A 20395-nucleotide genomic window follows, 5' to 3' on the forward strand; every position below is an offset into this window, starting at 1 on the left:
TTCAGATGTATTGGCCCAGGATTTTGGTGAAAGGTGCTTCTTTGTCACTGCCTTCACTGCCTATGCAGCCCTGAGTTCTCATATGACTGTGCTGCCTAGAAGTCACCTTCAGACACCCAGGAGGTCTATGGTAGGTAAACTTAGATAAGCAAATGGAAATTAGTTGTATCAGGAAGGGAGAGGTCAGCCCAGGTGGTTAGTAGTGACTGTGGTTGTAGGGCAGAGTGTTTCACAAGGAGAAGCAGCATATATCAGAGAAGGGAAAGGAATTCTACACTTGCAAGCACTGCTTGGACAGGACACGACAGGAGAGTGTGAGATGGCCTGGTTTACTCTCCATCTCTTCAATCTTCTCTGGACTGTGGCTGGAACCAGTACCCAGATCCAAAGCTCATGCTGTGAGTATGGTGTGTTTTTTTTTTTCAAAAAGTCAGGGGAGTAGCTACCCTGGTGAGAGGCAGAAACCTCACTGAGCTTTGCTGATGAGAAAGTGGTTGAAAACAGCCATGGCTATAGGAATTCCAAAAGGGGTAAGTCAGGGCATGACTGAGCACAAGTTCTTTAAGAGGCAAGTCCATGCTTTTTTTGTAAAAGATATTGAAGTACTGTTGGAAGAATGACAGTTGATGGTATAAAGACAGACATGTTGTGGCATTAATGAACAGGTGCTGCTCTTAATTCTTGTGGGAGGATATAGTACTTACTGAGAACAGGTCCCATAATGTTAACATGCATCATGAAGGTGAGGAAAAAATGACGCAAAGAAATCAGAGCTTTCTAGGAATATATTGGAGATAACATGAAATATCAGGGAGCCATAGTCCTTACAGTTACTAAATGAAAACTCACCTTTCTTAAGATATGGGTTATTTGAGAAGCTCTGGGACTGATTGGCCTCAAAAGAAAATATCAATGTTTGGTCCATTTCTTTTCTTTCTTTCTTTTTTTTAAATCAATTTTATTGATATATACTAATAAAGTATAACAGTCCATCCAAAGTATACAGTCTCTGGTATTTTATATGATCACAGAGTTGTGCATTCATCACTTTATTTATTATTATTACTATTGGAATAGAGCAATTTCATAATTTCAGTAATAACAATAAACAAAAGACAAACTACCCCTTAATTATCATGCCTCAGTCTATCCTTCCCTTGCCACATGGCTGCTGTTTTGTTTCCGTCTCTCTAATCTATTTGTAGTTACATTTTGTATAGGTGGAGTCAAACAATATGTAGTACTTTTTGTCTAGTTTCTTTCACTTAGTATATTTCCTTTTTTGATTACCCTTAATCAAAGATTATTAATATATTGCTATACACTATTGTCCATAATTCTTTTGGCTATATTTTTGCTTGATATTTACATCTTGTAAAAGCTTATTTGTTCAGTTTCAAGAAAACACAGTCATACATGCAGAATTACACATACTCATTCTTCAAATGTGGTTTTGCCATACTATACAGACCCATGTTACATATTTTTAACTTTCCTTCTAATAATATACATAACCATAGTCTCTCCCTTTCAACCACTGTTAAACCCTTATATTAGCACTGCCAGTTACGAACTTTATGATATGCTCTCACCATTTCTATTCATTATAAAGATCTACAGACTCTTTACTAATTCTGTACAGACTTACCCTCACTTTCCATTCTCATCTCATTCTAATTTCTATATTCTAACTAACTCCATGAGTTTTCATTATATAGTTAGTCCATAATAGTGCAATCATACAGTATTTGATCTTTTGTGTCAGACTTGCATAACTGAACGTAATGTCCTCAAGTTTCATCCACATTGTCAAATGCTTTATTCTTCTTAAAACTGAATAATACTCCATTGTATTATCCACAGTTTCTCTATTTGTCAGTTGATGGACAGTTGGATTGTTTCTTTCTTTTGGCAACTGTGAATAACGCCACTATTACCATTGATGTGCAGGTATCTGCTCATGTCACTGCTCTCAGTTCTTCTGGGTATACATTAATACTTCATAGTGCTATTTCCGGCTCACATAGCAAATCTATATTCAAATTCCTTAAGAACTGCCAAACAGTCCTCTATAGTGACTGTACCATTGTACATTCCCATCAGCAGTGAATAAGCATTCCCATCTCTCCACATCCTTTCCAACACTTGTAGTTTTTCAATAATCACCATGAAAGGGCCATCACTTAGAGTATCAATGCTAACCCTGTCTTCTCCTAAAAGGCATGAAAGCAGCTGGAAACATACTTCTGAAGAGAGAATGAGCAGTAGGGGTTTAGTAAATTGTTTGTCTCTTCTCAGCGGTTCCCTCACCACAGCAGCCTTTGGTTAATGGTATACAAGTGCTCATGGAGAACTCTGTGACCTCATCGGCCTTCCCAAACCCCAGCATCCTGATTGCCATGAACCTGGCGGGAGTCTACAACTTGGAAGCCCAGAAGCTCCTCACTTACAAGCTCATGGCCAGTGACACTACCGGTGAGATGTCAGTGTCCCCCCACAGCTTCCTGAATCTCTGCACACTGCTCACCCCCTTGGGTTCCAACTTGGACATGACCCCCCACCCCAATGCTGCCTCTGACTGTATCGTCATTACACAAACAGCTTTCCCTACATACCTGTAAAATATCTGAAAAGAAATATATTTGAAAGTCAGACCATTCAAAGAGGAGGGCAGTAAAGCATGAAGAGCTCTAAGCCACCTGTAAAAAGAGGAAGAGATGACATGTGGAGGCATTTTCAGGACTTGGCGTTGTCCTGAGTGGTGCTGCAGGGACAATTGCCGGACATTATATGTCCTCCCATGGCCCACTGGATGGAACATGGGAGAGTGTGGGCTCTGGTGTGGACCATAGGCCATGGGGTGTAGCGATGCCCAGAGATGTACTCACCAGATGCAATGAATGTGTCATGATGATGGGGGAGAGTGTTACTGTGGGGGAAGTGGTGGGGTGGGGGAGGTGGGGTGAATGGGAACCTCATATTTTTTTAATGTAATATTTTTTTAAAAATGAATAAAATAAAATTAAAAAACTAAAAATAAAAAATAAATAAGAGTGGTTATAAGAAGGGAAAAAAAAAAAAAGAGCAGACTTCTGCCACTTACAAACTTTATGACCCTGAACAAGTCATTTGGTCCCTCTCAACATCACTTTCCTCATTTGCATAATAGAGATGATGCTAATAGCAAAAACTACAATAATAATAAATCTGTCCTACCTCTCTCATAGGAGTTGCCCTGAGGCTCAAGTTAGATAACAAAGTTAAAATTATTTTGTATTAATAACTATAAATCTCTCATATATAAATTTTACTGGAGGTTCTTGCTGATTTTCTAAGCAGATAACAGGGATTCTTGATGGAGTCTCTAAGTCACATGGATGCCATTAGATTAAATATTCCATAAGTTATTTTTCCGTACATTTTCCTTAGGAAACAGATAAAAAAAAATTCTCTAATCAGCTTATAAATCATCAAAATGAACTGGATAAGAAGCAGAGGTTCTCTCTTCCCTGAGAATGCCTTTGTTGTACTGTTTCATTCTCTCTCTGTAGATCTAACCATTGGTCAGCTCGCCCTCACCATTATGGCCCTCACCTCCTCCTGCAGAGACTCTGGGAATAAAGTATCCATTCTACAAAGACAAATGGAGAACTGGGCACCTTCAAGTAAGACCTCTTTGGAAGTGGGGAGAGAGTGAAGCAAATGGGCTTTCTTGAGAATTTCAAACTCAGAAAGGAAAAGAATGGGGATTGGGAGGACAGAAAGTTAGGGAAGAGACCCAATATACCCTCAAATCCACTTCCCTCTACTAAACCCACAAGTGAGAGTTTCACTTCCAAGCCCAAGTTATGAACAAGGAAAGACAACTATCTCAGGACACAGTTTCGTACCTGCCTGAAGACACCATCATCCCTTTCATTCCTACTCAAATGCCAGGTGACAGCCCATCTTGCATACTTATTTTGAGAAATATAGAAGTTATCCTTTGCTAATACCTTGTCTTTCTTTCTGGGCGGGTCTTCTGTCAGTTTAAAATTATTTAGCTTTTCCTCTTTCACAAACGTCCTCATTACAATGAATGTCAGTCTAATGAAGGCTCTCTTCCTCTTCTAAGGTCCCACAGCCGAAGCATCATCCTTCTATGGACCCAGTCTAGCAATCCTGGCACTCTGCCAGAAGAATCCTGAGACCACCTTGCCAATAGCAGCCCGTTTTGCCAAGGCCCTGCTGGTCAATACCTCTCCCTTCAGTACAGGTGAGTTGGGTGCTGCTTTCAAACACTGCCTTGAACTAGGACATGCAAGGGTACAGTGTGCTGAATGGCCTTGGGTGCAGGGACAAAAGGGGATATTTATGCATGGAAGAGATGCTGAGGACCATATATGGGACTATATATGGGAAATACTTAACAAATCTTTGTTGAACATGTGGATTGAAAAGAAAATGAATGAAGGGAAGAAAACAATGTAGAAACCAGGGCAATTGAAATATCTGCAGCTACAGAACTTCCACTGGGCATAAGAAACATGCCTCTCAAAACAGGAATTGTTCCCAGACAAATTAAATATGAAACTAATGTCTAGCATCAGCCCTACCCATTTCCCTCTCTTTCATCATCACTAATGCTTCCTACTTCTATTATTCCCAATGCTTCTCCTTATAACACCCAAATATTCTCTTTCTGGTACTCATGTCTGAACCCTAAACCCAGGAAGTTTCCTTCCCCTTCAAGAAAACATTGGAACCATCTTATGCCTTTGCTCTGTAAACATAGAACTGCCTGTGACTATAGAGCTCTTTCATCTACAACACCACATCCTTCTTCTATCCATCCAGATGACCCCTTCCTGTAAAATGCCCTCTGTTGGGGTCACCATCACACCCACATTCACGGTCATCTTTTCTCCTCTACCATTCCTTAGGCGATAGTATTATCTCAAGTTTCACTCCATTTATAGATGACTCTTTGGTGACCTCTCTTATTTCAGGCTCTATCAAACAAGCAGATAACTATTTTTCCTGTGGCTCAAGAATAGATCAGCCTCTCTTTCCTATCTGAGGCCTCAAACACTGCCAGGGCTGTCTTTGTCATGCCAGTTCAGGAATTTGGGACTGGTTTGTCATAGTGTTTCAACAGCACTGTCACCCTTAAATAGGTTATACAACTTTCAGGTAGAGACTGAGGCAGGGAGGGGAAGAGCTATGAAAAAGGAAATGTCACCTACCAGGTTTTTTCATTTGTTCTGGTATTATCATGCCAGAGCTTGCTCATTCAATATACACATGTCTATTGTGTACAAGCAATGAGAAAAGCCTTGTGGTAAATACTATGAGGGAAGCCAATTTCCCACCACCAAGAGCTCACAGAACATGACAATAACAAAACGCTTCAGAGAGTACCAAGAACGTAAAACAGGTACAAACAACAAATGTTAAAGGAGTGAAAAGAGACCATACCTGTAATGCTAGGATGACCAGAGAAGGTTTCATTTAGAGGTGATGATGGCTGGGCCTTCAAGAACTCATGGAATTTTGAAAGATAAACTTTGGTGTTTTAGTTTCCTAGCTGCTAAAACAAATACCATACAATGAGTTGGTTTAACAACAGGGATTTATTGGCTCATGGTTTCAAAGGCTAGTAGGCTTGCCTCCTCTCAGGGTGGGTATCTTCTGACTGGCAACCTTTAGGGTTCCTTGGCTTTTCCATCACATGGTAGTATCTTCTCCTTTCTCTTCTGGGTTCTGCTGACTCCAGTTTCTGGCTGCTCCCCCATGGCTTCTCTTTCTGTGTCCAGTTTCCTTTATTTATAAGGACTTCAGCCATATTGGATTAAGGCCCACCCTCAGTTTAGGCACACCTTAACTAATAACATCTTCAAAGGTCCCATTCACAAGTGGGTTCACACCCACAGGACCAGAGGTTGGAACATGAACATGCCTTTTGTGGGTGACATGGTTCAATCCCCAACAATTCAGGAAAAGTAAAATGGGATCAAATATGACTTCCAGTCTACATTAATTAAAAGAATGAACTATAGAGCTGGTGCTGCTACATACTAGCTATGTGAGCTTAGACAATTACTTAGCCTCTCTGACCTTCAAGTTTCCTCATCTTCTACATGGAGATGATTATAGCGTCCAGTTCATAGGTTGTTCCAAGAAATAAAGGAGATCATTCACCTGGGAAACAATAAGCACACAGTGAATGTTATCTGTTCATATTATGGTGGTGGTGGTGGTTGTAGTGGTAGTTGTCTTATATCCCCTGTGATCCACAGACACAGGAGCAATGGCGACCTTGGCTCTGACCTGTATGTACAACAAGATCCCTGTGGGTTCAGAGGAAGGTTACAGAACCCTCTTTGGTCAGGTACTAAAGGATATGGTGGAGAATATCAGCATGAGGATCAAAGAAAATGGCATCATTGGAAACATCTATAGTACTGGCCTTGCCATGCAGGTAAACTCATCTTCGATGCCGTTCTTTGGGTCTATGCCAATCAGCCTGGGATATGAAGTTAAGAAGCAAGGCTTTTGCTAATATCTCTGGGAAAGACCCATCAGTGTAATTTGAGGTCCTTGTAGTGCCTGTGCCTCAGTTTCTTTGTTGTTAAAATGCAGGTAAGTATTCATCATCATAGGTGAAATGTAGAAACAAATCTATATAAATTTACCTCCACTCCTTGAGGAAAAAAAAACAAATAAATCCAATAAATATGATGGTTGATTATTAGTAATGATCAGTATGCTAATAATAATTATTATAGATTAATAAAAGCTTGATGTATAAATAATAAGGATATTAAAGTGAGTCCTCAAAGAAAATATTGAATTTTCTGATTCCACCATGCCAACCAAGTATTCTTTTTACAGCCCTTTATCATCATCAACAAAAAGTGGTCTTGTATTCAAAATTATTAGTGAACATAATCTAAACATGGATGGATACCTAATATTTGCCAAGTTCTTTTGCAATCTCAATCTCTTTTCAACCACATAGCCCCAGTAAATGACAAAGCCAGGTCTGTCTGGTAGCCATGTCAACACTCAATCCTTTGCTTTCCAATATAGATTCCAAGCTTGGATTCTAAAATGCAGCTTCGTATAGCTCCAAATACAAACCACCATTGATTAGTACATTATCCTCCCATAGAAGGCAGATGTGCCAATGATAGGAGTGAGAGATAACCAACTGGATCATAAGTGATAGAGCATCCACCTCCCATATGGAGGGTTCAGGGTTCGATACCGAGGGCCTCTTGACCGGTGTAATAAGCTGGCCCGTGCACAATGCTGCCGAGAGCAAGAAGTGCCATGCCGCACAGGGGCTCCCCTGTGTAGGGGTGCCCCATGCACAAGGAGTGCACCCCACAAGGAAGGCCACCCCATGTGAAAAAAGCACAGCCCACACAGGAGTGGCGCTGCACACATGGAGAGCTGACGCGGTAAGATGACGCAACAAAAAAGAGACACAGATTCCCAGTGCCACTAGATAACGTAAGTGGATGTGGAATAACACACAGTGAATGGACACAGGGAGCAGACAATGGGGGTGGGGAGGACGGGGAGAGAAATAAATAAAAAATAAATCTTAAAAAAAATAAAAAATAATAAAATAAAGAGCCCTCTGTGACCAAATCCCTATTCCAAACTAAGAGGTTTGGCTCCAAAGTCGCAAAATATTTTCCGGGATTCATAGAAAAACTGTACCATAGCTGTCCCAACTCAAAAAGCCCTGGAAAGGGAGAATCTATCATGGAGTTAGGGTGCCAGCTCTAAGACTAGTATATTTCTGCACTAGTATTAGAAATAAATAATTTCCTAAGGAGAAAAAAAATGAAAATTAGCGTTCTACACATGAAAATTAGGAAAGGGCATAAATAGTCTAGAAATTAGTTCTTGTTAAACATAAGAGTAATCACAAAATTCTCACACCAATGTGCTCTATATAGGAGAGACTAATAAGAACGTCAGCTTCTATGTCATGGTCAGTGAGATTTTGCCATAGAACAAATCCCTGTTTATTTTCATTGCTGAATCTTGTACAAAGCATTTCCATGGCTCAAGTCTAGAAAGCTTTGTAGAGGATCAAAGCCAGTCTGGAAGGGATATAAGACAGATTTTATTCCTGGTTCACTTAAAATAACCACCTGATAGAGAAGTGTTTACTTTTGCTAATTTGGTTAGTGAATTTTATCGCCTGCAAGGCATACTCTGATAAGCTATACCTGGAAATTTAAAATTTTATCGCCTTCAGGGTATACTCTGATAAGCTGTACCTGGGAATCAGAGTGTTTCCTATGAAAAGGCAGGACTTCATCCACAGCCAGATACTGTAGGCCATACAGATTTCTGGGCATTCAGGATATGTACTCTCTTCCTAGCCCACTCACTCTCCTTACCTGGAGTTCACCCAGGCATCCTGAAGGCTGAACTCATCAGGTGTCCAATATATAACCTTCATGGGATCAAAAATGTTGTATTATAGAAAAGTAAAGAGCCCTGTAGCCCTAACGACTTAAGTTTGAATCCCAAATCTGCCACCATCTTGGAAGAATATTGAATTTCTCTGAATTTGAATTTCCTAACAATAACAAGGTTGCAACGAGGTTAAATGAAATGCAATATAGAAAAGCCACAGGAACAATGTTGTGCTCAATAGTTGCTCATGGCCTCTCCCAGCACAATAGTGATACTATTATGCACACTTTTCAGCCTTTGCTCATGTTCTTCCAGGATGTCACCTGCCCTCCAAATAGCCTGGTCACTCATACTCCTTCCCTAAAGCACTCATGAGACTTTTCCTCTGTTCCAGAAGTTCTCCTTTTTCTTCCATCAACATTCCAAGGCTTTCCAGGTCCCTCTGATAGGAACTTAACTTGGAAGAAGGGATCTGATAAATGTCTTTGGTCAAAGTAATTACTGACTTCTAACACCTTAATGTGTTCACTTTGCTAATATTTCATCACAAAGGAATACATGTCTCTTGGTGGAATATGGGAGGTGATACGGCAAGTGGACAAAATATTGCTGCTGAGAACTGACTGGATGACCCTTAAAACAAATTGCTTTTTAATTGTGTTGTTTTATTATTTAAATTATTTATAATTATTGATATATTTAAGTGTTAAATATATTATACATTTTTGTTGCTTCTTTTTGATTCATCTATTCTTTGTTCTCTATTTCCTCTTTTTCAGTCTTCATTTGGATTGATTAGTATATTTTACCTTCTTGTTTGCTTTTAGCTATATATATATATTACTTTCTAAAGTTGTTTGTTGATTTGGAGCTTATATATATTTAACTTGCCTCAGTATGCCTTCATTTGCTAATACATCACTTTACATATACATGAAGAAAAACTATCATATATTTAGTTATATTTTTTACCATTTTTGATGTTTTTCATTCCTATGTGTAGGTCCATATTTTCAAATTTTTTTCCTTCGTATTTTTCCTTCAAAGCTTTCATTAAACATTTTTGTAGTATGTAAAAAAAGGAAAAATTGCCTTGAAAGGTGGCTTCTGTCACAGTTGCCAAGGTTAACGATGATGGCCGTGTCTGTCACAACAGTCAGGTTGCCTCATGCTTGCTTCTAGCTGAGAGCACCATTTCTGACACCCCTCTCCCTTTTCCTATTTGCCATCCCAAGCTATAGTTGAATTAGTCAGCAGCAATCTCAGTTCATTAACACGCTCTGGTCGCCATAGTCAGCTCAACCCTTTAGGGAAAGCGGGGGAAACTATGACTTACCTATTACATCTTATAAAATGTTTTATATATTATTTCATACGCACCTTGAATAACTCCCCCAAAAGGAAGCAGGGATTATGATTTCTGTTTTACAGGTGGGACATAAAACTCAGTAAGTTTAAGTGACTTGTTTAATATATTAATCAAGACTCCTTGTTTTGCAAGTAATAGAAACCCAAGTCATTTTTGCTTAAGCAAAAAATTGGAGATATACTATTACACTTAAGCTGGGAAGTCCAGGGCTGGATTAGGTTGTTTCAGGAACAAATGAAATCAAAGATTCAAACAATGCTGTCAGGGAAAACTCATTCCTCATCTCTTAGACTTGGTTCTCTCATTCTCTCTTGCTGCATGATTTCTTCAAAGCAGCTAAAGAATAAGGTCAATCAGTTCAAAGCTTACTTTCAGGATCCTAGGTGAATAACGACCTCAAACTAAAAAAAAAAATGCTTCTCTTTCCAAATGTCTGTATATCAGGGAAGGACTCTGATTAGTGTAAGTAACCATCAATCACTGTTGCCAAGAAGGTAGTGCACTATGATTAGCCCAGCCCAGGCAAAGGTTCCATCCCTATGACCAGGGTTGTAGAGTTCCTGACAGTCCTGACACACTGAAAAACTGTGGGCCAAGTTCACCAGTGCAGGACAATGCAAATGAGAAATCTACATTTACACTGTCGAGTCCTCCTAGACTAAAGCTCCCGCTGGAGCTTTCTTTGCCGAGCTCTCACTCTCATTCTAAATCCAAGAATTGCTCATAGATAAGATACTGCAGCCCTAAGAATGTTTCCCTGAATCTGATCATTCCACAGATATCTGTCACTACGTGACAGACACTGTGCTAGGTGCTAGGGGCATAGCAGTGAACAAGACAGATGTAGCTCTGAATATCATGCAGCTTTGATTTTGGACTCTAGGCTATCACAGAAATGAGCAATGAGGTCTGTCCTTTATAAAGTTTTTTTTTTTTTTAAGATTTATTTATTTATTTATTTATTTATTTATGACTAATCTTTCTTTCTCTTTCTTCTTGTATCAGGCCCTCTCTGTGACACCTAAGCAACCTAACAAGGAGTGGAACTGCACGAAAACCATGGATACAATACTTAATAAGATAGAGCAGGGGGAATTTCATAACCCCATGTCCATTGCTCAAATCCTCCCTTCACTAAAAGGCAAGACATACCTAGATGTGACCCACGTGACTTGTAGCCCCGGTAAGAACTCTTTTAACATCTGCCTTTTCTTATGCATAAAGTGGCAACGTATGCAAGGAATGATGTGTGAATCAATTTTAAGTGGCCTATAGGCTTGTTTTGTCCCTTATGCTCATAGGACCAGACATACATCAGATTTTCAATCCCTAAAGTAGTGTACTAACATACAGCATACTATCCTGCCATCAGCATTTATTGAACACCTGTCATGGGCATAGCATTTTATGAAATGTTGGGATCAAAAGTTTGGGAGGTCTATGGTCCAAGCAATCAAATAACTTATAACTTCATTCATTCATTTGACAATTGTACCAAACATATATTATCTTATCTTATCTGCTCTTCACAAAATCGGAAGACAGATATGTAGACAAAAATTATAATATTTGGAAAAATGAAATGTTTTAAATAGAAATGGAAGCCATATACAGTACAAAAGTAAGGGAAGTCATGGCTGATCATTGATTTTGTCTGAGAGGCTTTGGAGAAGAGCAGAACTGATATTTCAGCCAAGTCATAAAGATCTAAATATCAAACCTCAGTGCTCATTGTACACCAAAGGGATAGGGTGGAAACTGGAGTCTTACTTTTTTCTTTGAAATATCATTATTTCATCCAATTGCATATATGATAGATGCATAAAATTCAAGTATTATAGAAATATGCACTTAAAAAGCAGAAGTCCTGCTTTAAAATTTTATCACCCCAGAGATAACTAATGTTTGGTATTGATTTCTCCAACTCTTCTTTCTAATCAAATACAAATATAAATTGTCATTCATTTTATGTTGCAAGCAATTCTTAAGACAAGCAGACATTACTCAGCTCCTTATCTATCTCAGTGCAGGAATCTATGGCTGGGGTTCTTAACAAGGGCCTGGGAGCTTGAATTAAAACTCAAAAACACATTATTCTTGTATGGATGTGTATTAGTCAGGGTTCTCTAGAGAAACAGAATCAACAAAAGATGTCTGTCAATAGTATGCGATTCTATAAGAGTCTCTCATGCAGCCATGGGGATGCACAAGTCCAGATTCCACAGGCAGGCCACAACCAGGGGCTGCAATGAAAGTCCAATGAAGGTTCTTGATGAGTTCTGGGAGATGTTGGCTGTCCAAACATGAACTGAGAAATTCTCTCTCAATGCTGGAATCACCTCCCCTTTTAAGGGATTCAACTGATTGTGATTAACCATCACTCATTGCTGATGGCAATCTTTCTGATTGATGTAATTATATCCAGCTATCTATGATTTATCACTGCAGTAAAGTCAATGGTTACTGAAGTCCATAAATGCCCTTGTATTACAGTTAGCCCAGTGCTTGCTTGACCAAACAACTGAGCACAATTACCTGGCCGAGTTGACCCAATAGGTTAACCATCACAGGATGTGTTCATACAAGTGTGATATAGTTATTAAATAATACACAGTATAGTATGGGCTTAGTAAGGGGTCCATGGTTTTCATCTGACTGGCAAAGGAGTCCATGGAACAAAAAAGGTTAAGAACTCCTGCTCTATAGAGTCTACAGAGTCAAGCAACCTGATCCAAATAATGCCAATCACTGCTACATTCACCTAGCTCATTGAGCTAATGATTTCCCAACTTTAATAAAGTGGCCATAAAGTCCTTCTTAATATTTTACACTTTTTGCCCAAGTATTTTGCCATGTGTCCTAAAACCCACTACCTTTGCTGCCAAATTCATTAAGGGTGACAAAAGAAACACAACAACTAAAAAGCGAGTACCATGTCACATATATGACTTGGGGTTCTCAACCTTCCTTTCAGGTGGCAAATTCTTTTAACAAAATAAATTTGCATTGTAAAACTAGGTATCTGTTCTTCAGTGCTGCCTAGAAGGAAATCAGAGCTTCAAAGATCACAACAGTTCCTTAGAACAATCCAAAAAGGCCACAGTCATTGCCATTTCTTGAAACATTTTCTGGAGTTCTCAATAACAGAGATTTTGCACCTAAAATCCAGGCCCAATAATTTTTGGCAAAATTTACCTCTTTACTCTTCACAGATCATGAAGTGCAACCAACTCTCCCCAACCTTCCTAGCCCTGACAATACCTCAGCATCCAACATCACAGTCATATACACAATAAATAACCAGCTGAGAGGGGTGGAGCTGCTCTTCAATGTAACCATCGATGTTAGTGTAAAACGGGGATCAGTGCTACTTGTTGTCCTAGAAGAAGCACAGCGCAAAAATTCCATGTTCAAGTGAGTACAAGTGGCATTCGCCATTCTCCCCAGGCCTACCTGAATACCCATTCTTTCTCCTACCCCTTCATTTTCTGGTAATTTCACAAATTTTCATTTAATAACCCCTTGAGGAACCACAGTCTAGCAAAGAGGCAAGGTTCTATGAAAACTTAAATCATACAAGTCAATATATGATGGAATTTTAAAAATAATAATTTAGAGGATGGATAGTTCACTTTGGATTAAAATAGTCAAGGAAGGCTCTGTGGTATTAGGCCATATTCAAAGAATAAGTACTACTTAGTAAGATATGGAGTAGGGGAGTATTATAGGAAAAAGGAATAGCTAAAATGAAGCATTTGGGTTAGGATGAGCAAGGAATTTGGAGGTCAGTGAGTAGACCTGCTTGACTATAGGAGTGAATACAGGACTTAATTAAGTGAGTGATGCCTGAAGGGTAGGTTGGGGTATATTGTAATAAGCCTTAAATGCCAGGCTAAGGAGTTTCAGCTTCATATTGTAGGGAAGCACTGCAAGTTTTTGAGTAATATAAAATGTTCATTGGGTTGTGAGATTGGGAGACAAGGAAAAAAGTTAGGACATGTCTAAAATTATGAAGCCACAAGGTGCCAAAGACTTCATCTAGGATAAATGGACTTATACCAAGGAAGACTCCAAGGACTCAGGAAGTGATTGGATGTTTGGGTCAAGAGAAAGAAGCTTCAAAACTACTTATATGAGTGTCAGTGAGAAAGAATGTCTTTCACAGAATTAGGCTTAATTCCTTTCGGACATGTTTAATTGTGGATGATGGAAATGGAAAAATTAGAAGACTTTTGAAAATATAGAGGAGGACCTAGAGAAAGAGGTCAGGGCAGGTGAAAGAGCTTCAGTAATCATCTGAGAGAACTGATGATTGAAGTTATGGAACTGCAGCAGGCAGCAAACACAACACACTCAACAAAACCATGAGATGAGTCTAATTATTTCTATCTTAAAAAGAGCATCACTAAGGTCCAAGGAGGTTAACTAATGCTCCTAAGATCACATAACATGTAACTAATAGAATTGAGATCTGAACACAGATTTGACTGAAGTTCATGTTCTTTCCATTGCCCTATTGGGAAAGGGCATAATACAGAAATAAATCACAGAGGAGAAAATTAAAGTTGGAGAACATCTACACTTTGCAAAAAGAGAAAGCAGTTGAGAGATATAGAGTAGTCTAAGCTATAAAAACATAATGGGAAAATGCCAAGTCATGGGGAAAAAGGAGATAATTTCAAAAGAAAGACAATATGATCCACAGAATCAAATTCTGCAGAGAGACATCAAGTTTAAAGACTGGCAAAAGTCAAGGAATTGGCAATTGAGTAATACCTGGGGGTCTATTCCACAGAGTTATGTTGAATACACTGTGCCTTCTGCCCACTGCCAAGCTTTGTAACTTCTATAACTTCTAATGAAAGGTCAATAACATTAAAAAAACAAATAAAGAAAAAAAAATTTTAACAAAAAAGGTCAGGACAACAGTCTCATTTCAAGAATATTTAATTCTCAAAGCAATCTTCTGAATGTACTTTACTTCTTCTCTGAACTTGATTTTAATTGTGTATGATTTCTTTTTTTATGATTGTAAATATAACAAATGTACATAATAGAAATTTTGAGGAGAAAAAGCATAGAAAAGAAAGTAAAGCATACACAATCCATCACCATTATAGAACTATTAATACTTTTTATAATTTTTCAGTTTTTTCTATGCATATTACAAATAATTGCGATCCATCATATACGTGGGATAGACATTTCATATAAAGTTTTTATCCCACATTTTCACTTAACATTACTGCATAAGCATTTTCCCATGTCATTAGAAATTTATTTGGAAAACCAATTTTCATAACTGCAAAATATTCAATCTTGGATATTCATTCCATTATTCACTAAACATTCACCTATTATTGGACATTTACATCTTTTTTTTAAAAACTGCTTATAGGTATTTTAAAAAATTCCATTCACTTTCATTGCACTTAATTTCACGTGAAGTGGGAGGTGGATATGGCTCAAGTGATTGGGCTCCCGTCTTCCATATGGAAGGTCCAGGGTTTGATTCCCAGGGCCTCCTGGTGAAGGCAAGCTGGCCTACGTGGAGTGCTGGCCCATGCGGAGAGCTGGTGCAGCAAGATGACACAACAAAAAAACACAGAGAAGAGATGTTGGGAGACACATCTAGACACGGACTAGGCAATGCAGGCGGTACAGGGGATTGAGGGAATTGAGTACCTCTCTCCCACTCCAGGAAGGTCCTGGAATCAGTTCCCAGTGCCATCTGAAGAGAAGACAAACAGACACTGAACACACAGCAAATGGACACAGACAACGGTGTGTGTGTGTGTGTGTGTAATAAATTAATTGTTTTTAAAATTTCCAAGTGAGGTAATTTCATATTCATTAGTTATTTTCACTTCCTCTTTTGAGCTTAATTTTATCTGATTTCTATATATTTAGACGGTTACTGCCCCTTCATCTTTAACCCCTAAATTGCCTGATCTCACATGATATATTACTCATACATGGCCTTGTTCTTACAGATTTGAAACCACAATGACATCCTGGGGCCCTGTAGTCTCTTCTATCAACAATATTGCTGAAAACGTTAATCACAAGACGTACTGGCAGTTCCTTAGTGGTAAAACACCTCTGAATGAAGGTGAGAGAAGAAAAGAAATCTAGCCATGTATCCCACAGTTTGAAGGCTAAATTTTTTCATTGCCTTATTTAATTCACCCATTCATTTAATCAATGAATAATTACATGATTGCATTTGTACATACAATGACTGTATGTACAGGGATACATATTTACATACAGCGATTAGATAGATAGATGAGGTAGAAATAGAATGAGATAGGCAGATAGGTAGATGATAGACAGAGATAGATCTGCATAAACAGTATCTGAAAAAAAAATCAAAACTTCCACTCTGAGCCGGGGGAACTGAACAACCGAAGGAATTGGCTTGACCTACTTAAAACAATAAAAGGCTGAAGAGGGAAAAAGGAAATGTGAGAGAGGTGAAAAAAAGTAGTAAGTACTCTAAGAAAGGTGTCCACTGTGGGATTAAAAAAATCAAATGTGTATGTGTAAAACAAAACCACAGTAAATTCATAGCAAGTGAGAAACAAATATGAACTAATACTTGTGTAGTGATGCTATCTTTTTCATACTCTTAACTCTGAGGTACCAGGGTCTTTTCTGTACAGAGAAAGAAAGTCTCAGAGACACTAAAGGAACTTGTACAAAACACACATCCAGTGTGTGATAGGGCTGACAATCCAAACCAGTTTTCCAAACTCTAGGATGGGTGTGCATTCTACAGTTCCTTCACTCCAATTTCATTTCTCACCTTCTTTTTTCTGTAATGTTCTCCCTGATTGCCAAGGAGAGGAATGTTTGTGTGTGCATGTCTGTTTAGGAAAAGAGGGAAGACTAAAGCTCAGGCTTCAGTGAAACTTTAACATTCTTTAAAATTTCCACAACAATAACAAAAATGTCATCCGACTTAAAGAACAGCTGTGTGTGGCTTTGTCTAAAGATGAAGTTACCTAGTAAAAGTGATGTCAGCTGTCACCAGGTGGAGAGATTTGAGCCAAAGCTGTGGCCTTTGTAAAGATGTTTTGCTATCCAAAATTACAAAAGGAAAAATATTTTCCTGAGAATCTATTGTATATTTATCAAAATCTGACCAATCAGAAATTGAAGACTTACAACAAAGAATCCAATAAAGAATTTAGATCTTGGAGCCACATTGGTCTTAGTTTAAGTCACCCCCACGCCCAGCCCTTTTTTTACTACCTGCTTTAGGCAAGTAATGAATCTTCTCTGAGCCACAGTCTCTACAGCTATAAAATGGAAATATAAATAGCCATTTCTTGGGGTTACTCTGAGGATTAGAGATAAGTGTTTAAAATGAATAAGCATAGTGCCTTTTGCATGGCATATGTTTAAAAAGTGTAATCATTATTAGTTTCATGCCAACTGCATCTCAAGATTGGCCCTGGAAACTTAAATCAGACGTATTCTCCTGTCTGCCAATTACTTTTCTTCCCTGAGGAAAGGCATGGTGAAGGGAAAGGTCAGAAATTAATGAAGGCCTCTGAGATCCAGAAAGAGCTGGACCTTGCATTGTCATTCTTGCTGATGCCTTGCCATTTGAAAGCTAGTTATGAATACTGTTATCACTTTTCCTGCTCTGAAAGACAAAAATTGGGAAACGGACTTTGGCCCAGTGGTTAGGGCGTCCGTCTACCATATGGGAGGTCCGTGGTTCAAACCCCGGGCCTCCTTGACCCGTGTGGAGCTGGCCATGCGCAGCGCTGATGCGCGCAAGGAGTGCCGTGCCACGCAAGGGTGTCCCCGCGTGGGGGAGCCCCACTCGCAAGGAGTGCGCCCGTGAGGAAAGCCGCCCAGCGTGAAAAGAAAGAGCAGCCTGCCCAGGAATGGCACCGCCCACACTTCCCGTGCCGCTGACGACAACAGAAGCGGACAAAGAAACAAGACGCAGCAAATAGACACCAAGAACAGACAACCAGGGGAGGGGGGGAAAATAAATAAATAAATAAATATTTAAAAAAAAAAAAAAAAAGACAAAAATTCACAGTCTAACATCCTTCTTTATTTCCTACAAAATCCTCAAAAGTAAGCATAAGATCTTCCCTCGAATGCTCTAATTTTGACCTAAATAAGCCGTTTTAACAATAATAACCACCGCTCATTGCACATACTTATTATGCATCAGGTACTGTATTAGTTACCCAACAGTCATTATTTCTAATCTTGAAATTAACTCTTTGGAGTAAATATTAATAATACAGTTTTATAAATGAGGGGAAAGAGGTTCATACAGCTTACACAATGATAAGCTCAACAAAATGGTGATCTAGAGACTGGAAACTAGGATCTCAATTCCATGCTTCTTCCATTCTAATCAAGCTGCCCATTTCACTCTAGGATGATTTTAATCCTCTAACAAATTTAATGGGCTGATTCTTTGAGGGTTAAGGATGATTACCTGCCTCGTGGTCATCTCACACTATTTTCTGCTTGTTTCCAGGGGTTGCTGACTACATACCATTCAACCACGAGCATATCACAGCCAACTTCACGCAGTACTAAGGAGGCAGTGGGTGCAGGCTCCACCCAACCTCTCCAGAAGACAGGTGGAATTTCCTCAATTTATTTCAAATCTATGCAAAAAACATTGATATCTACTGGTTAAAGGGTAGTACTATGTAAATAAAAGATGCAAAGTTCCCTGCAGTTTTAACATCTGTGAAAAAACATCCAGCTTCTCAAGGTAATAACTGCTAGCCATCTTTAAATCTAAGGAAAGGGGAAGGGGGGAGATAATATTTTTGGATACTTTTGTAGATCATTCGGAACTTCTTGACTAATTAGCCAACAGATTATCTTATTTCCTCAACCGAAATAATCCATTAAAAATCTCCAATTACTGTGTCTTATACCAAGTACTCCTTTTCAAGTCACTATAAACATACATACATATATATACATAAATAAAATAAATTATTTCATATGAAATGCCTAGATAATTCAGAATAGGCAAATAATTATACGTATAACTCCACATTCTCATTTCCACTATATGTTCTGGGTGAAATCAAGATTTTTTTTAAAAAGCACACACACACACAGGGTATAGGACATAGACCTTTGGAGGAAAAATTTAAGTTCTCAGAGATAGTTATAACTACAACCTCTGCTGGTAGAATTTAACATTGGTACTAACTTTCTAGAGAGGAAAATGAAAATTTATATCAAAAGGTCTAAAATATACTTACCTTTCACCCAAAAAGAACTCCAAATTATGGAGGGAAGAATCATAAGAGAACACATCAATAAACAAGATCATAATATCAGCTGGGACTATTAGAGAACAGAGCTTAGGTGTGCAGCCACTATACACTTCCTAATACTGAACGCAGAACTAGACTTAGCTGCCCAGTCCCAGGCCTTCCCCTCTTGGCATCTCAGAACAAGAACCAGCTCTCCGCTAATAGTCAGGTTCTCAGGAGACAGAAGTGTGCCACACATGCCCAGGTCCTCATCTCAAACACACCTATTAGGTAAGTCTCTCTACCCCCTAGAGACCAGGACTGTTACTATAATGAAAGGCATCGTAATTTCCAGGCTACTGTGACAAATACCACACAATGGGTTGATTTAAACATGTGAATTTACTAACTCATGGTTTCAGAGGCCAGAAGTCTCAATTAAGGTCTTGGCTAGAACGCCTGCTTCCTCATAGGGTCTGTAGAATTCTAGCCGACCAGCAGGCCCTGGCTTTCCCATCAAATGTCAATGTCCTCCCTACTTTCTCTTCCGGGTTCGGGCTGACTTCACGGACTTCCTGCTTCCAACTCCTCCCTGTGACTTTCTCTCCCTACAAGACCTCCCGTAATAGGATTAAGACCCACCCTGATTCATTTGGCCACACCTTAACTAAAATAATATCTTTAAAAGATCCTATTTACAGGAGAAAGTGGCCATGGTGGCTGCTGGGGGTAGGGAGTGGGAGGAAGAGATGTGATGTGGGGGCATTTTCGGGGGTTGGAATTGTCCTGGGTGGTACTGCAGGGACAGTTACCAGACATTGTATGTCCTCCCATCGGCCACTGGATGGACTGTGGGAGAGTGTGGGCTGTGGTGTGGACCATTGACCATGAGGTGCAGCGGTGCTCAGAGATGTATTCACCAAATGCAATAAATGTCTCATGATGATGGAGGAGGTTTTTGTTAAGGGCAGAGGAGTGGGGTGAGGGGGGTGGGGGTATATGGGGACCTCATATTTTTTTAATGTAACATTAAAAAAAACAATAAAGAGAAAAAAAAAGATCCTATTTACAAACAATGGGTTCATACCCACAGGTTAAGTTAAAATTAATAACATGCTTTTTAAGGAATGTATAAGTTAATCTTTCACTGAAGGAACCTCAGGAGTGGTGAAGGAGTGGTCTCTCTTAACATATAATGTTTATAATATGGAAAAATAGAAACAATCTGTATGTCCAACAATGTCCACCAATGAAGAGATAAATTCTGGCACATCCATATGATGGGATACTTAAAGGTCACTAAAATTTATGGGATGATAAATACTTGCTAATATGAAAAGATGTTCCT

The 20395-nt window shown here is 39.0% G+C and overlaps 2 protein-coding genes across 2 annotated transcripts in view; one reads left to right on the forward strand and one right to left on the reverse strand.

Annotated features, from left to right (window-relative positions):
* The first annotated feature begins 301 nt into the window (after positions 1–301).
* On the forward strand, positions 302–18408 carry CBLIF (cobalamin binding intrinsic factor). The gene is made up of 9 exons (XM_004477959.3): positions 302–398; positions 2299–2475; positions 3552–3665; positions 4115–4255; positions 6279–6460; positions 10796–10973; positions 13003–13204; positions 15784–15902; positions 18306–18408. Exons 1-9 carry the CDS (start codon positions 320–322, stop codon positions 18365–18367), a joined length of 1254 nt encoding a protein of 417 aa, XP_004478016.1. The 5' UTR covers positions 302–319; the 3' UTR covers positions 18368–18408.
* STX3 (syntaxin 3) overlaps positions 5598–20395 on the reverse strand; it is a 71328-nt gene continuing 56530 nt past the window's right edge. Inside the window, exon 11 of the mRNA XM_058305390.2 lies at positions 5598–6180. The gene's annotated coding sequence lies outside the window, so the exon portion shown is untranslated. The remainder of the gene's footprint in view (positions 6181–20395) is intronic.

This window comes from Dasypus novemcinctus, chromosome 10, assembly GCF_030445035.2.
Source record: "Dasypus novemcinctus isolate mDasNov1 chromosome 10, mDasNov1.1.hap2, whole genome shotgun sequence".
NCBI lineage: Eukaryota > Metazoa > Chordata > Mammalia > Cingulata > Dasypodidae > Dasypus > Dasypus novemcinctus.

What these genes read in the sequence shown, in the direction of transcription:
- CBLIF (XM_004477959.3), top strand. Translation starts at nt 320, where the DNA reads ATGGCCTGGTTTACTCTCCATCTCTTCAATCTTCTCTGGACTGTGGCT. An exon ending in GTACTGGCCTTGCCATGCAG is followed by an intron (nt 6,461 to 10,795) that starts GTAAACTCATCT and finishes TTCTTGTATCAG; the next exon opens with GCCCTCTCTGTGACACCTAA. An exon ending in CCACGTGACTTGTAGCCCCG is followed by an intron (nt 10,974 to 13,002) that starts GTAAGAACTCTT and finishes TACTCTTCACAG; the next exon opens with ATCATGAAGTGCAACCAACT.